The following is a 17625-nucleotide window of genomic DNA, read 5'->3' as shown; positions in this document are numbered from 1 at the left end:
CTATTTAAAATATAGGGGGTACAAACACCAAAATAGGGACTGCTATGGATGAGGGGTGGTGGTGCTGGGAAAGAGGTGAAAGATCAGAGGTGGAACCTGCGGTGGTGCTAGTGAGCACCAGCCAAAATCTTGCCTAGGGCATCATATTGGTTAGGGCCTGCTCTGAGACTGTTCTCTAGTAGAATACTTTGAAGAGTAACATGGTTTTTCCTGGTTTGCTATGGTTTATTAGATTGTATTGTGAATGGCGGCACTGCCCACCATTTAATACCTTACGTCATTTATTGATGTGGACAGCGTTCCTGAGCGTGGCTTTGTCCTCTTCATTACATTATGACTTTGTTTGATCTGTCCACTTATTGCTGATCCACTGCTGCAGACATGACAGGTTCTGATTTGTGTTGCATTAGTTTAGATAATTACCTATAACCATGTGGCATTTATGGGTGTATTAATTGTAATTGTACAGTACACTTCTTTTTGTTACATAATGGCGCCTGATACTTTGTAGTATTTTACTTTGTAACATTTGTTTTAATGCAGTAACTGACTGACACATTCTGCTACTAGCTGATGCATGGCACTGACTAGCATTGAATTAACAATCTCTATATTTATGCTGCTTAATGACACAGGCTGAATATGTTTAACAACTGCCAATTTCTTACTAGTTGTGCAGTGCTTAGCATTACTGCCTCACAGCACTGAGGTCCTAGGTTTGATTCCCACCATGGCTATAACTGTGTATATTCTCCCCGTACTTGCGTGGGTTTCCTCCGGGTACTCCGGTTTCCTCCCATAATCCAAAAATATACTGGTAAATGAATGGCTCCCGACAAAAAAAATAATCCTAGTGTGTGCGTATACTGTACATAGGCAGACTAGGTGGGCCAAGTGGATCTGCCTTCACATTCTATGTTTCTGTGACACAAATTGTCAGTAATCATTACTTATTATTAGATTATGCTTGGTATATTTTGGTAGTGATGTGCCATTTTCCACCTATCTTTTTGGCACTTATATAAACTAGTATTTACCCTAGCTTGTACACACTTCAGTGATTTTGCTTGTTATATATTATTTGATGTTTACATATGACAACCAATGGTTTTCAAAGCGCTGAAGCAGTCTAAGGCTAATATTACAATCAATTTAGCAACTGACTTTGGTCATATTTCACAACAAATGTTATCTGTTTTCAGTCACCGACTTATGAGTGCTCATCGCTTCCTATCTAAAGGCAACCTTAAATGGTCGAGTTAAAATGTTATATATATATATATATATATATATATATATTGTGACAAGAACACTGGGATAGTGTTTGAGGGCAGGTATATTTGTCCCAGGTTCTTGTCTTACATGTTTTAGAAAATGTTAACTTCTAGGAAAAATGCTTTTTGTTTTGTCTGAACCTTTTCAGTTTGCTGTAAAAGCTGGGTAAAGGCTCTGAGAGAGAGATAAGGCGAGTTCTAGACATTGGGCCCAGTTCGGGTCTTTGGCCTCACAGAGGGCTAATCAGGGTTTCAGCTGTGTAAGAGTGATATAGTGCTTCTAACCTGATTAGTATGGGCAGACTGCCTGGGAAGGCTGCAGGATCTGTGTGTGAGAGACACGCTTTCTGATGCAAGTAAGCTATACAGTATGTACTGAAGAACTCTGTGTTTTGTTTAGTGACAGTTAGGAACATCTTATGTTTAGTTAGTGCCGGACAGGCAAGGTATTTTTATTTTGGGGTTTGTTTTATTTTCTGTTTCAATAAAACTGGCCGGGGTCAGTTGTACCAGAAACTGGACTTGTGTTGTTCCTCAGCTGCTGCGTGCTGCCATATTCCCCAGGAAAAGGCACCTTGCACCCCTACAGTGTTACAACTTGGTGGAGAATGCGAGCAGGCCGTTCTGCGCATAAGTGAAAGCAGCAGCTTTGTGAGGCCTGCAGAAAACGGTGGTTTATGCAGATACAGCCCAGTGTGAAGTTACTGAGACTCACCCCTGAGGGTTTGATATATGTCCTGGGTGAAAGCAGCTGCAAAGCCGCCTGAAAAATCTGTTGACGTGGAGGATCTGCTTAAAGCCTTGCTGCAAGCTACAGCGGCTCAGCAGGAGGCCAACAGACAGCAGCAGGTGGCAATGGAGGAAAATTGGAGACTACAGCAGGAGGCCAACAGACAGCAGCAGGTGGCAATGGAGGAAAATAAGAGACAACAGCAGGCAGTTGTTGATGAACTTTACAGGCAACAGCGTCAGGATAGAGAGGCCTTAGCAGAAGTGGTGCAGAGACTTGCAGCTCGGGTTGGAGATGTGGCCGTCAGTGCTCCAACCAGCTCTAGTTCTATACGAGCCAGTCACTTCCTGCAGAAAATGACAGAGGCTGATGATGTGGAGGCCTATCTGACCACGTTTGAAAGGACTGCCGAGCGTGAGAACTGGCCGAAAGCACAGTGGGCCAGTCTGCTGGCACCTTTCCTGTCAGGTGAGCCCCAAAAAGCTTACTTTGATTTAAGCCCTGCTGAGGCTCGGGACTATGATAAACTAAAGACTGAGATCCTGACCCGCCTGGGAGTCACGCTGTCAGTACGAGCACAACGGGTGCACCGTTGGCTGTACGCCATGGAGAAGCCTCCGCGCTCCCAGATGCACGACCTTATTCAGCTAACAAAAAAATGGCTACAGCCAGAGACATTAACTGGTCCCCAGATGGTGGAAAGAGTCGTCATGGACCGCTACTTGAGATCTTTGCCCATGGTCCTGCGCAAGTGGGTGAGCCATGGAAACCCGGGTACTGCTGACCAATTAGTGGACATGGTAGAGAGGTATTTGGCAGCAGAGGAACTACTGATGACCACCCAGCAACCCATAGATCCTCGACAGCGCCCTTCAGTAAAGACTGGTAAGACTGTTCCGTGGGAAAACGTTGCTGGGCGGTTAAGAGAACGCAAGGCTGGAGAGACTGTAAACACTGGCCCTGGAAACAGGCCAATGGGGCTAGAACGGTCTATGCTGCCCAAATGGGTTGATAATCGTGTGGTTAAATGTTTTAGGTGTGGTATGCCAGGTCATGTTATTGCCAATTGCCCAGTCACGCAAGAACCCATGCAATGTGATGCTGCCTTTGAATGTCGCAGAATGTCTTTCTTTGCTAGGTTAGCCTGTACTGTGGTACCTTCACCTGAGCTGGAAAAACAAATGTGTGATGTGTTCTTAGAAGGTAACCGGGTAGAGGCCTTGCTAGATTCAGGAAGTTTAGTTACCCTCGTGAAAGCTGGGTTAGTGAACCCCTTAAAGGTCCAGCAAATACCTATTGGGGTAACTTGCATACATGGGGATACCCAACATTATGCCACTGCTGAGGTGAATATAGAAACTTGTTGTGGGTCAGCAATGGTTAAAGTGGGACTGGTCCCTACCTTGGTGCATGAGGCCATAATAGGGAGGGATTTTCCTCATTTTTGGAAACTGTGGGAATCACGGTTATCAACAGATGTGAGAAGTAAAAAGCCAGTTGATAATACCGGTGATTTTATGGATGTACGTGGGTCTTCGGAACTTTCTGGCCCTTTGCCTTTTGCTAGTTTGGCTGGGGAAGTGACAGATGGGGAGTCCAGTGAGGACCCTCTTGCCGGGAACAGAGACATAGTAGTTAGAACTGAAAGCGTGCCTGACCTGGAGGTAAAGAAGGATCTGTTTGCGTCTGAACAGTTAAAGGATCCTACCTTAATAAAGGCTAGAGAGAATGTTAAGATTGTTAATGGGGAACCTGTGGTACCAGGTGACAGGGTTACGTATCCCCACATGGCCATCTGTAATGAGCTCTTGTACCACATTGTCAAAAGGGGTGAGGATGTGGTGGAACAGCTGGTAGTTCCCCAGCCTTATCGGAGAACGGTACTAGATTTAGCTCATAGTCACGTTACCGCAGGACATTTAGGGGCAGAAAAAACCACTGAAAGAGTTTTACAAAGGTTCTTTTGGCCAGGGGTTTATAAAGAAGTGTCTGAATATTGTTCTTCCTGTCCTGAATGCCAGTATCATGCCCCTAGACCCCATTTCAGGAGCCCACTAGTTCCCATGCCTATTATAGAGGTCCCGTTTGACAGAATAGCCATGGATCTCGTGGGGCCCTTGTTAAAGTCTGCTCGGGGCCATCAGTATATCCTGGTAATTATGGACTATGCCACTCGATATCCTGAGGCTGTCCCTTTACGCACTATCACAACCAAGGCGATAGCTAGGGAGCTGGTGCAGGTATTTAGTAGAGTGGGAATACCAAAAGAAATTTTGACTGACCAAGGTACTCCATTTATGTCAAGGATCATGAAAGAGTTGTGCAAGTTATTTAAGGTCACTCACCTCAGGACGTCCATCTACCATCCCCAAACTGACGGGTTGGTGGAAAGGTTTAATAAAACATTAAAAAGTATGTTAAAAAAGGTTGTTGAGAGAGATGGGAAAAACTGGGATTGTTTGTTGCCCTACTTGTTAATGGCCATCAGAGAAGTTCCTCAGTCCTCTACGGGGTTTTCTCCATTTGATTTGTTGTATGGTAGACACCCCAGAGGGCTGTTGGATATTGCCAAAGAGACGTGGGAAGGACAGCCCACTCCTTATAGAAGCGTTATTGAGCATGTAACACAAATGCAGGATAGGATTGCAGCCGTGGTACCTGTTGTCAGAGAGCACATGGAACAGGCCCAAAGTGCTCAACAGAGGGTCTATAACCGGAGTGCCAAGATACGTGAATTTGCTCCTGGAGATAGAGTTCTTGTTTTGGTACCCACTGTGGAAAGCAAATTCCTAGCTAAATGGCAGGGTCCATTTGAGATTAGGGAAAAAGTGAATGAGGTTAATTACAAAGTATACCAGCCGGGAAAGAGAAAACCCGAACAGATCTACCATGTTAACTTAATCAAACCCTGGAAAGATAGGTTGTCTCTGTCAGCGGAGCCTTGCCCTTCGGTGTCTTCACCCCGGTTGCTTCCCGCAGTGAAGGTGTCAGAGACATTATCAGCTGATCAGAACAATCAGGTTAAAGAATTTCTCATCCAAAATAGGGAGGTATTTTCAGAGCTGCCTGGCCGAACGACCATAATAAAACATGACATTGTCACAGAACCAGGGGTCAGGGTTCATTTAAAGCCATATAGGATTCCTGAAGCTCAGCGAGAAGCTATTTCTAAGGAAGTTAAAACCATGTTAGAACTTGGAGTCATAGAGGAGTCTAACAGTGAGTGGTCCAGTCCCATAGTGCTCATCCCGAAGCCCGACGGTAGCATACGCTTCTGTAATGACTTTCGTAAGTTAAATGAGGTGTCCAAGTTTGACGCATACCCCATGCCCCGTGTGGATGAGCTTGTAGAAAGGCTGGGAACAGCCAGGTTTCTCACCACATTGGACCTGACCAAAGGTTACTGGCAAATACCTTTATCTGATAGCGCCAAAGAAAAAACAGCCTTTTCGGTTCCGGAGGGGCTGTACCAGTATAAGATGTTACCCTTTGGGTTGCATGGGGCTCCAGCAACCTTTCAACGGGCGATGGATAAAATTTTGAGGCCCCATAGAAAATATGCAGCTGCCTATTTGGATGATGTGGTAATTCACAGTACAGACTGGGGGTCCCATTTGGTTAAAGTACAAGCAGTACTGGACTCAATCAGAGAGGCAGGGTTAACTGCTAACCCAAAGAAGTGCTGCCTCGCAATGGAGGAGGTCAAATACTTGGGCTTCACCATAGGCAGAGGTCTGATTAGGCCCCAATTGAATAAAGTTGATGCTATTCAAAACTGGCCTCGTCCAGTGAATAAAAAACAAGTAAGGGCTTTTTTGGGAATTACTGGGTACTATAGACGGTTTATTCCTAATTTTGCGACCACAGCGGTGCCGTTGTCAGACCTTACCAAAGGGAAGCAGTCAAATGTGGTGAAATGGAACCCTGATGCAGAAAAGGCGTTCCAAGCGTTAAAAGTGGCTTTGTGTTCACAACCGGTGTTGATAACACCAGATTTTTCAAAAGAATTTGTGGTACAGACAGATGCCTCAGAGGTAGGGATAGGTGCTGTGCTGTCCCAAACCAGAGATGGGGACGAACACCCTATCATTTATTTGAGTAGGAAACTCAATGAGCATGAAAAAATGTATGCCATTGTGGAAAAGGAGGCTTTGGCCATTAAGTGGGCACTAGATACCTTGAGATATTACCTCTTGGGTAGACAATTCAGACTAGTGACAGACCATGCCCCTTTAAAATGGATGTATGTAAATAGAGGCAAGAATGCTCGTGTAACTAGATGGTTTCTAGCGTTGCAGGACTTTAAGTTTACTGTCGAACATAGACCGGGAACACAATTGGCCAACGCAGATGCATTGTCTCGCATCTTCTGTTTGGGGGCTACAAGTGTTCCGGCCCCTAGGTCGAAACAGGGGAGGGGGATATGTGACAAGAACACTGGGATAGTGTTTGAGGGCAGGTATATTTGTCCCAGGTTCTTGTCTTACATGTTTTAGAAAATGTTAACTTCTAGGAAAAATGCTTTTTGTTTTGTCTGAACCTTTTCAGTTTGCTGTAAAAGCTGGGTAAAGGCTCTGAGAGAGAGATAAGGCGAGTTCTAGACATTGGGCCCAGTTCGGGTCTTTGGCCTCACAGAGGGCTAATCAGGGTTTCAGCTGTGTAAGAGTGATATAGTGCTTCTAACCTGATTAGTATGGGCAGACTGCCTGGGAAGGCTGCAGGATCTGTGTGTGAGAGACACGCTTTCTGATGCAAGTAAGCTATACAGTATGTACTGAAGAACTCTGTGTTTTGTTTAGTGACAGTTAGGAACATCTTATGTTTAGTTAGTGCCGGACAGGCAAGGTATTTTTATTTTGGGGTTTGTTTTATTTTCTGTTTCAATAAAACTGGCCGGGGTCAGTTGTACCAGAAACTGGACTTGTGTTGTTCCTCAGCTGCTGCGTGCTGCCATATTCCCCAGGAAAAGGCACCTTGCACCCCTACAGTGTTACAATATATACAGGTTGAGTATCCTTTATCCAAAATCCCACATTTTTGGGTCCCCTACTAAGATAATGGCGTATGTATTATATACATTATCTAAATATATATATTTATAAATAATATGTATAATATTTATGTTATTATCTTACTAGGGGACCCACAAATTTGGGATTTTGAATTTTGGATAAGGGATACTCAACCTGTCTGTGTGTGTGTATGTATATATATATATATATATATATACTGTATACATACATACACACACGCACACAGAGGAAACCCCCCTGACTAAATCCTGCGTTTGCCACTGTACAGAACATCTATAGTGTTAAATATTAATACTGTATTCCATACAGTATACAGAGTGGAAAGAGACCCGTGTTTACATTAATGTCCAGGGTCTATACTAAGTTCCTCTACCGCTCCCCCAGACTTGCTCCAATGTTCCACAAAGTTGGAGATTGTGGAATGCACTTGGACCCCCCTCCCCCATAGATATACTGTGTTTGTCACTGTTTCAGGCTTTATAAAGTGATTTATTTATTTTTTTGTCATAAATATTTTTATTGAGCTTTCAAATAAACTTTTCACACGCAGAGAACCAACATTCTTATGTTCAACATATAAAATGTAGTAAAACAATACAGAGCCAGCAGTGGTGAAACATACAAAGCCTCAAAAGGCTGAGGAAACAAATAAGTTCGCCATACAGATTACTGTGCTCCATAATAGACATGTTGGCATACATAACTGCAATAAGAAACTCTGAAGTAAAGGAAGTTAACTTACAGAAGCAGAGAGAAAAGTCATAGAATAGAGTAGAAAGGAGGGAAAAGAAAGGAGAAGGAGGTGGTGGTGGTGGGGGGGGGGGGGGGGGGGGATGGGAGGGAAACTGTATCCTGAAGACAACTAAGATCAGGCAGTAAAGGTACACATAACTTTTTGCAGGTATCCCATAGTAATGCGATATTAGAAGTAGGAGTAACGTAGCAAAAAGTAGTATCTCATATATCATACAAGCCACTTCTTTACTGAATTCATAACATAGACGGTGTTATATCACATCAGCAATACAGTAATGTAATGAAAATCGGGGACAGAAGGAAGCTTCCTTATCATGGTAAGTAGCAATTACCAGTCCAATGTCCAGAATCAAATAACCCGGAGCATCTGTTCATGTTGGTTCCATTCATTCATCCCGAAACGTGCAAAGATTCGAGACTGCATGTCAAGTGATAAAGTGATGATATACGGTTTCCATTTCTTATAGAAGAGCAATATGCCCCTCTCAACATTAGGAAGAGTATAATACCTATCATAGGTGGTCATTCCGAGTTGTTCGCTCGTTGCCGATTTTCGCTATATTGCGCATGCGCTTAGTTATTTTACACAAAAGTTAGGTATTTTACTCACGGCATAACGAAGATTTTTCATCGTTCTGGTGATCGTACTGTGATTGACAGGAAGTGGGTGTTTCTGGGCGGAAACTGGCCCTTTTCTGGGCGTGTGCGAAAAAACGCTGGCGTTTCTGGGAAAAACGCGGGAGTGTCTGAAGAAACGCGGGAGTGTCTGAAGAAATGGGGGAGTGTCTTGGCGAACGGTGGGTGTGTTTGTGACGTCAAACCAGGAACGAAACTGACTGAACTGATCGCAATGGCTGAGTAAGTCTGGAGCTAGAAAAGGATTAATTTGGTGCCGCACAGGACTAAAACTAATCTTTTTGTAACGGGCTCTTTATCAAATTTGTCCCTTGTGACCAACAGTGCATTTACATAAGAGAAGCCTGTAAACGGTATTCAAGGAGTTATTGTGGTTGGTGGTGCACCCAGAGTCAAAAGTACATAGTAATGTTTAAAGAGGGAAAGAGAGACTCTGTGTTGGGGCACGCTTAAATAAAACTTAACTTTTAATTAGAATAGGATAAGAATGTAGTACATTGACAGACACACACACATATATATATAGTCCTGAATCAAAGTTCCAAGATAGGGATCCCATAATCATATGTGATCCTAAGCCACCTCAGGTGAAACGGCCGTCTGTGTTAAGTGGTGCTGAACAGTGCACGGTTCAGCCCACCGACTTTCCTGGTATCGTATTATCCATGTTAAATTTTGATATTTGATATTTATTTTGATCTACCATCAGGTAATCTGCCAAATTCTCTTTTCTTGTCATTTTGTTTTACTTTATGTTAACCACTGTGATAAATAATTAACATACTTTATCATTAACATTCAGTCCTCCTTTTCACATTTCCAATATCTGTGGATGGTCAATTCAATTTTTTTGAACCATACCCCAGTTACTCCAAGAAAATTATTTTTTTCTTAGGATCACATATGATTATGGGATCCCTATCTTGGAACTTTGATTATATAAGGCAACTTTAAGATACCTGTGTAATTCCACACTGATTTTCTACAAGCCCAGGTAACCCACCTCTCTCATCCACTGTCCATTATATTGTATAATACGGTGGACAACAAGGGGCGGGCCCTGTACTTAATTGTTTCCTATACCTCACTCATTCAGTACTCACTCATCCAAAATGCCAGTCATATAAATTCCCGGTAATACAACAATAACAGATAGACTGTGCATCTCAATGGATAGCAGAAGTACTCTTTTGGTATGTGCCAATAACCATACACTCTCTCATTCACAATCTATGTGATATTACTGCCATATCTCTCTGGTTACGCCCAATCTCGCCTGATCTTGGAAGCTAAGCAGTGAGGAGCCTGAATAGTACCTAGATGGGAGACTACTAGGGAATCTCAGGTGCAGTAATAGATATCTGTATCCAAACGTGAAAAGCAGAAGTGCTGGAGCAACCTTTGACCCTACTGATTTTCATACTTTTTTCCTCTCTTAATTGTCTGATCTCAGACCTGTTAAATATATTAAATATATCACTTACCTGTTAATATCCACAGATTCCTATCCGTGTATGTAAAACCGAAGTGTTGGAGCAATTATTGACTCTATTGTGCATCTGATTTCAGACTTGCACACAATTTTAAATTCATTATCCGATACACTGATCAGAAAGCTAGAATTAGCAGTTTACCTCCCACTAGGATACCAGGATAAATTCATCACAATTGGCATTGGTCAATAGACTTATACATTTAAGTCTACTAAAAATTGTTGTCATATCTGATGCCATTGTGACTTATATCTGAAATTTTTTTCTCTTTTGATGTAGAAACCAATCTTTGATATTTTCATCTTAGGTGTCACTGTCACCTCATTTATTACATTAATTAAGAATGTTTATTCTTATTTTAATCTTTAACCATTAAATTCTTTCAGAATCTACTCTCAGATTCCTATGATAATAGTAGAGAGAGGTCCAGATTCTTTTTTGTCCTCCTCTTTCAGGACTATATATATATGTGTGTCTGTCAATGTACTACATTCTTATCCTATTCTAATTAAAAGTTAAGTTTTATTTAAGCGTGCCCCAACACAGAGTCTCTCTTTCCCTCTTTAAACATTACTAAGTCTGGAGCTACTCAGAAACTGCTAAGAAATTTCTATTCACAATTCTGCGAATCTTTCGTTCGCAATTCTGCTAAGCTAATATACACTCCTAGAGGGCGGCGGCTTAGCGTGTGCAATGCTGCTAAAAGCGGCTAGCGAGCGAACAACTCGGAATGAGGGCCATAGTACAGAATCCTCAACAATTTCTGATGGGGGTCTGCTTATAAATCCAATTTTAAGTATAACTTGTTTAGAGACTGTGACCTATAAAGTCATTTTAGATTGAATAAAATGATATCTGTTAAATGGACATACGTTTTTCTCCACCCCTTTTTGATTATTCATAGGATTCATCCTACTTAAAAATTTCTATTACATCTGTTATTACATTTTTGAATGTAAAATGTAATATAGAAAAAGATACAATTTATTCTAATTTGTAAGAAAATCCATCAGAAACAAAAATGAAGCATTACATCGTAATAATTTACATGTCCCCACATTGCTGAAGGGGTTATGCACGTAAGCCAGTTACCATGCATTAAGACTATTACATCCTCAGTCTTATGATGAGTAAGTGGATAAATGGAATGTAAGAATTGGACAGAGTTCATGCATTATGCAAAATGGGAATGAGTGCTATTATTTATAGAAACACCAAGAACTACTTTATGAAACTGAAAAGGATGATTATAATTTTGATTGCATATACAATGATGTCTATTCTGAAAGGTTAGGCATAATAATAATAATATTAATAATAATAATATAATTCATTGTGTAAACAAATTGGTTAATTTCTATCCCAAAGAAACCTAAACATTTCTAGCTCCTGCTACGAAAGTTAACTCCCTACAATTTGTTCATACAGCCTTTAGACATCACCATCTGTGGGCTGCACTGATAGTGTAGTGGTTAGTATTACTGGCACACTTCACTGAGGTCTTGAGTTTAATTCTCAGTCATGTCCTCTGTGTGTGTAATTTATATGTTCGCCCTGTATGTGTGTGTGTTTCAGCCCCTATAGGGTAGCTCATTTTTAAGATTAAGGTGCTACACCAGCGACACATTTCATTCAAGCTGCACCTTCTATTCTGCATCAGGTCCAGCATTAAACATCAGATGAAGGGTCTTTCATACCTATAGTGATACTGCCATCTACTGTCCAAAGTTAGTACTGTATCTGACTAAAGTCAGTATTGAACGCCAGTTGGTTCTGTGGGACTTGAGAGGCACATAAAGACTGCATACCTGTGAGTTCATTGAAATGTCTTTGATGGACATATTTGCTGATGTATGTGCATGTGTCGCCTCTGAGCGTATGTAACTATGGGTAATGCTGAGTCATATGCACCTCGGTCCCATCTCCACCCATAGGTGGGACATGCAGAGTTGTGTGCATGCATAAGTATACCTTTTTTAGAGGTGTCTATTGCGCCAAGGATAGAGCTAGGTGAAGTGTGCATTGATGGTGATGACGACTGTTAAACCAAGTATTACAGATAGGGGTATCCTGGCCATAGAGACCACTCCGCAAACGGGTGAATATTCACATTTAGTTCTGTGCGCATAGTGAAGGAGCAATTATGGGCGACTTGTGTTGTACTCCATCAGCCCAACAGTGCTCTAGTTTCCTGAGCCCCCCAGAGTTTCAATTAGTCTCTCTCGTGTTTATATTCTAATGATCACAGCTGGAATTGATGAAGAGACTGGAAGATTCGGAATAATCATTGCATGGAAAACTGGGGGGGGGTCATTCTGACCTGATTGCTCATTGCAGTTCTTCGCAGCGATCAAGTCAGAACTGCGCATGGCTGACAGCCGACGGCTTTCGTTGCCTAGCGATCGCCTGTGCCTGATTGACAGGCAGAGGCGGTCACTGGGCGAGAGGGGGGCGGCGTTTGCCTGCTGTTTTGTGTGCGGGGGGCGGGCTGCAGCAGCTGCGTGACATCACACGCAGCCGCTGCGCCCCAGGCAGCGACAAGTAGCTCCTGGCCAGCACGCAAAAGCTGCACTGGCCGGGAGCTACTCCTGTAGTGCAAAAGCATTGCCGCTGTGCGATGCTTTTGCACTTCTGCGACGGGACTGACATGCGGGGCGGGCTAGCCCTGTGCTGGGGGTCCCCCCGCATGTCTGTGTTCCTGATCGTAGCTGTGCTATCTTGCAGAAAATAGAGCGGATGCATCTTTAGTGTTAGCTAGGCTCATGGTTTGGGGTACATACAGTAGGCTGCGCTCTACGTGATGCATCTCTGTATGAATCTCTGATACGCTACAGCTGACCACAATGCTTGTCATGTTATCCCGCCAACAAGTCAAAGTCAGGCTTTGTCTAATGTCTCCAAAACGCATCTGAGTCGTGAATACCATACACAACGCAAGACACTGATTTAGCAAAGCGTGCAAAGTGATAAACTGGACGGAGATAAAGTACCAACCAATCAGCACCCAATTGTCATTTTTCAAACACAGCCTGTAACATTACAGTTAGGAGCTGATTGGCTGGTACTTTATCTCCGTCCAATTTATCACTCTCCAAGCTTTGGTAAATCTACCCCTCCCCCATTCCCCCTGTGTAATATCTCATGCAACAGTGCACAGAATACATGAAGCTGAAAGACAGCTCTCAGCAGTTTTCAATACTGTGAATACAATTGCTGGGGAAATCCGTTGTATGTTCAGTGCTGAAAAAAGGATCTCGTGTCTTGAACCTAGCAAGGTCTGGTGGGAGTTTTAGAACACTTTTAAGATACAAATATGTTGGACACATGAAATTAGTTTCATATATGGTGGTGCTTTGATACCACAACATTCCTGCATCAGTCTGAACTGTTGGGAGACCCTGCCCCTTCCAAAACATCATTCTCAGCCTGTGGCTTACTGCTGGCTGACATTCCCCTCTTCACATCATGATGCTGGCCCTATCACACGCAGCCCACTTCTCCCTTACACTAAAAAACAAACAGACAGAAACACCTAGGCCAGTGGTTCCCAAACTTTTTTGAATCACGGCGCTCTAGAGAATCAGAATTGTTTTCACGGCACCCCTATGCCAAAACTTTTTTATTGAGAGATTTAGAATAAATATTAAATGAAGTAAATTGTGTTTATACTGTATGTCATCCTTAGGTTCAATTGTGTGGTGTGGGACAGGATTTGCTTCTGTTTGTCCACATATTGTCCGATTGGCAGCCACCAGCACTGGTTTTGCCTATTACACTGATCATAAATAATTTAAATTTGTCCTGGACCACCAATCCAAGGCACCCCTGCAAGTGTCCTGAGGCACCCCAGGGTGCCTAGGCACACAGTTTGGGAACAACTGGCCTAGGCGCTGGTCTTACTGGTGGCAGGCGATTAGTTGAACTGTATCTCCCATAATAGAGGGATCACTGATCCCAATATTGTAAAATTAAAAAATAAACTAGGAAAATACAGGTTGAGTATCCCATATCCAAATATTCCGAAATACGGAATATTCCAAAATACGGACTTTATTGAGTGAGCCTGAGATAGTGAAACCTTTGTTTTCTGATGGCTCAGTGTACACAAACTTTGTTTAATACTCAAAGTTATTAAAAAATATTGTATTACATGACCTTCAGGCTGTGTGCATAAGGGGGGTCATTCCGAGTTGTTCGCTCTGTATTTTTCTTCGCATCGCAGCGATTTTCCGCTAACTGCGCATGCGCAATGTTCGCACTGCGACTGCGCCAAGTAAATTTGCTATGCAGTTAGGTATTTTACTCACGGAATTACGAGGTTTTTTCTTCGTTCTGGTGATCGTAGTGTGATTGACAGGAAGTGGGTGTTTCTGGGCGGAAACAGGCCGTTTTATGGGAGTGTGTGAAAAAACGCTACCGTTTCTGGGAAAAACGCGGGAGTGGCTGGAGAAACGGAGGAGTGTCTGGGCGAACGCTGGGTGTGTTTATGACGTCAAACCAGGAACGACAAGCACTGAACTGATCGCAGATGCCGAGTAAGTCTGGAGCTACTCAGAAACTGCTAAGAAGTGTCTTTTCGCAATTTTGCTAATCTTTCGTTCGCAATTTTGATAAGCTAAGATTCACTCCCAGTAGGCGGCAGCTTAGCGTGTGCAAAGCTGCTAAAAGCAGCTTGCGAGCGAACAACTCGGAATGACCCCCAAGGTGCATATGAAACATAAATGAATTGTGTGAATGTACACACACTTTGTTTAATGCACAAAGTTATAAAAAATATTGGCTAAAATTACCTTCAGGCTGTGTGTATAAGGTGTATATGTAACATAAATGCATTCTGTGCTTAGATTTAAGTCCCATCACCATAATATCTCATTATGGTATGCAATTATTCCAAAATACGGAAAAATCCGATATCCAAAATTCCTCTGGTCCCAAGCATTTTGGATAAGGGATACTCAACCTGTAATATGTACTACAGGAAGCGCTATACAACTAAATTTCAATTTATTCACACTTCATCACATAAATAATTAAAAACATATGGCAATATCAAGCAATACCCCACTTTAAAAAAAACCCCATAACATTTATTCTCAAATACAAAAAGGCACTAATTCATTGCAAAAAATATAAAATGTTAGTACAGGTTGAGTATCCCATATCCAAATATTCCGAAATACGGAATATTCCGAAATACGGACTTTTTTGAGTGAGAGTGAGATAGTGAAACCTTTGTTTTCTGATGGCTCAGTGTACACAAACTTTGTTTAATACACAATGTTATTAAAAATATTGTATTAAATGACCTTCAGGCTGTGTGTATAAGGTGTATATGAAACATAAATGAATTGTGTGAATGTACACACACTTTGTTTAATGCACAAAGTTATAAAAAATATTGGCTAAAATTACCTTCAGGCTGTGTGTATAAGGTGTATATGAAACATAAATGCATTCTGTGCTTAGATTTAGGTCCCATCACCATGATATGTCATTATGGTATGCAATTATTCCAAAATACGGAAAAATCCCATATCCAAAATACCTCTGGTCCCAAGCATTTTGGATAAGGGAGACTCAACCCAGTGGCGTCACAAGGGGGGTGCGGGGGGTGCGGCCCGCTCCCGGGTGTCACCCGCCGAGGGGTGACACCAAAATGCCAGCTCCTGCTTAGAGACAGGAGCTGGGTGCTGCACTGTTACATTATGTGTAGCACTCGGCTCCTGTCACTCTGTAGGAGCCAGCACTGCAAGCACAGCACTCCCCGGGAGTGAGCCTACACCTCCTAAACTCCCCAAGTGACAAAATAACGGGTGTCGGGACGCGAAGCCCCGCCCCTTCTCAGAAAGCACCGCCCCTTTCCAGTCATTCAAGCAGTGAAAACGGATGCCAGCCCGTGAAGCCCCGCCCCTTCTCGTGAAGCCCCGCCCCCTCTTTTGCCGCCGCACCGGGTGTCCAAGAGGTGAGTGACGCCTCTGACTCAACCTGTACTCCAATATATGGCTCAGTCTGTATTTATCTGAGTTACAGTATAATGCTGACTTGTTTGAGCCGTGACTGAAATACCTGATCACCACAAGCACGTGCTTCAGTAAGCAGTTTAGCATGCAGTCACTTTTCTTATATATACAAACAAAGAACTGGATAAGTCACTGATCCAATGGGGTAAATTTACTAAGGTGGGAGTATTTTTTAGAACTGGTGATGTTGCTCATAGCAACCAATCAATCAGATTCTACTTAACATTTATCTAGCTGCTTCTAGAAGATAGATAGAATCTGACTAGTTGCTATGGGCAACATCACCAGTTCTAATAAACTCCCACCTTAGTAAATTTGCCCCAGTGGGGTCAATTTACTAAGATGGGAGTTCTATTTAAGATGAGATGTTGCCCACAGCAACCAATCAGATTCCAGATATTATCTTCTAGAAGGTGCTAGATAAATGAGAAGTAGAATCTGATTGGGTGCTATGAGCAACATCACCAGTTCTAAAAATTACTCCCACCTTGGTAAATTTACCCCAATGTATCCATATTATTAGTATGGTCAAAGGTAGATTAATATCCAGTAAGTCCATATTACTTTGTTAGTATAGTCAAAAGTTTGTTAGTGTCTCAGGACACAAAGCCATGTGTTATTATATAAATAATTGCTTTCAGCTCGCGTGTAATATTGGGATGGCGCTTAATCTGAACGTAAATGTCATTTAGTGCCTTTACTTTCTCTTTGCTAGCGGATAAAGTATGCGAATACAAATGGATGGCATTTTGGTCCTAATTCATGTTTGTACGCAAATGTAATTGCGATTTTCTAGGTTACGGTAAGTGAAGCTGCCGGCCAGAAATGAACAGAGATGCCCACTGGAGCCATCGCAAACTCATTGGCAATTGCGCACACAGTCGCCGACTATATGTAATAATGAGGAACATCGGATCAAAAGGTTGGTCTATGGCTACGCAGACTTGAGACAGCAGTAGCGGCACAGTCACCATGTTTTTGTACACACAAGCTCACAGTTAATGACAGATACACGCCCTAAAAATGGACATGACACCCATGCGTTTTCCCAACCACTCCCTGTAAACTCCCGCTATCACCCCCAGAGTCATTTCCCATCAATCACTTTTCCATGAAATCCTTATTGTGAGCGGGATCGCAGCGGCACCTTAGTGGATACACACTGTGATTGCGCAGTCTGCCGATAATCGCTCCGTTGTGTGAACATCGGCCGCTGTGTACAAACATGAATTAAGCTCTTTGTCACAAGTCATAAAACGGAAAAGATGGCTGATCATTCAGTCATATGTCTGGAAAAGGCTGAAGGTCTTGTTGCCTGTTGTCTTTCAGTTTTTGAACAATAATCCTGGCAAAAAACTCTCCTTGCAAGTCACATGTGTCAATAAGTTGTCTGACTCTGTCGCTCCTTGTACGCATTGACTTTACCAATTCATAGTCTTCCTTGCATATGACGCTGCGTGAAATGAGACCATCGAGGCACTGGTTCAGGCACGCTTCCGTCATTTGATTTACAATTTGATTTCTCTTGCCCTGAACCCACTGCAGCACTGAAGATGACGACTCTTGCACGGGAGCTGTTAAGTTACATTACAGCAATCAGTGTTATATGGATACACGGTACACATTTTTTAACAGCAAGCAGAAATAGAATTGTCATCATTTATATAATGGGGACAATGGGGG

At 42.6% G+C, this 17625-nt stretch overlaps 1 protein-coding gene and 1 pseudogene across 2 annotated transcripts in view; one reads left to right on the top strand and one right to left on the bottom strand.

The window, feature by feature from the left end:
• Positions 1-9667: 9667 nt before the first annotated feature.
• LOC134931246 (5S ribosomal RNA) lies at positions 9668-9786 on the top strand (annotated as a pseudogene).
• Positions 9787-14971: 5185 nt separating this feature from the next.
• RIPK2 (receptor interacting serine/threonine kinase 2) overlaps positions 14972-17625 on the bottom strand; it is an 86442-nt gene continuing 83788 nt past the window's right edge. For both annotated transcript variants that reach the window (XM_063924069.1, XM_063924067.1), the window contains one exon: positions 14972-17516. In XM_063924069.1, coding sequence (XP_063780139.1) covers positions 17224-17516 — 293 coding nt within the window. In that variant the 3' untranslated portion in view covers positions 14972-17223. The remainder of the gene's footprint in view (positions 17517-17625) is intronic.

This window comes from Pseudophryne corroboree, chromosome 5, assembly GCF_028390025.1.
Source record: "Pseudophryne corroboree isolate aPseCor3 chromosome 5, aPseCor3.hap2, whole genome shotgun sequence".
NCBI classification, from domain to species: domain Eukaryota; kingdom Metazoa; phylum Chordata; class Amphibia; order Anura; family Myobatrachidae; genus Pseudophryne; species Pseudophryne corroboree.
Note: the sequence above shows the minus strand (reverse complement) of the source record. Positions and strands in the feature narration are given on the sequence as shown.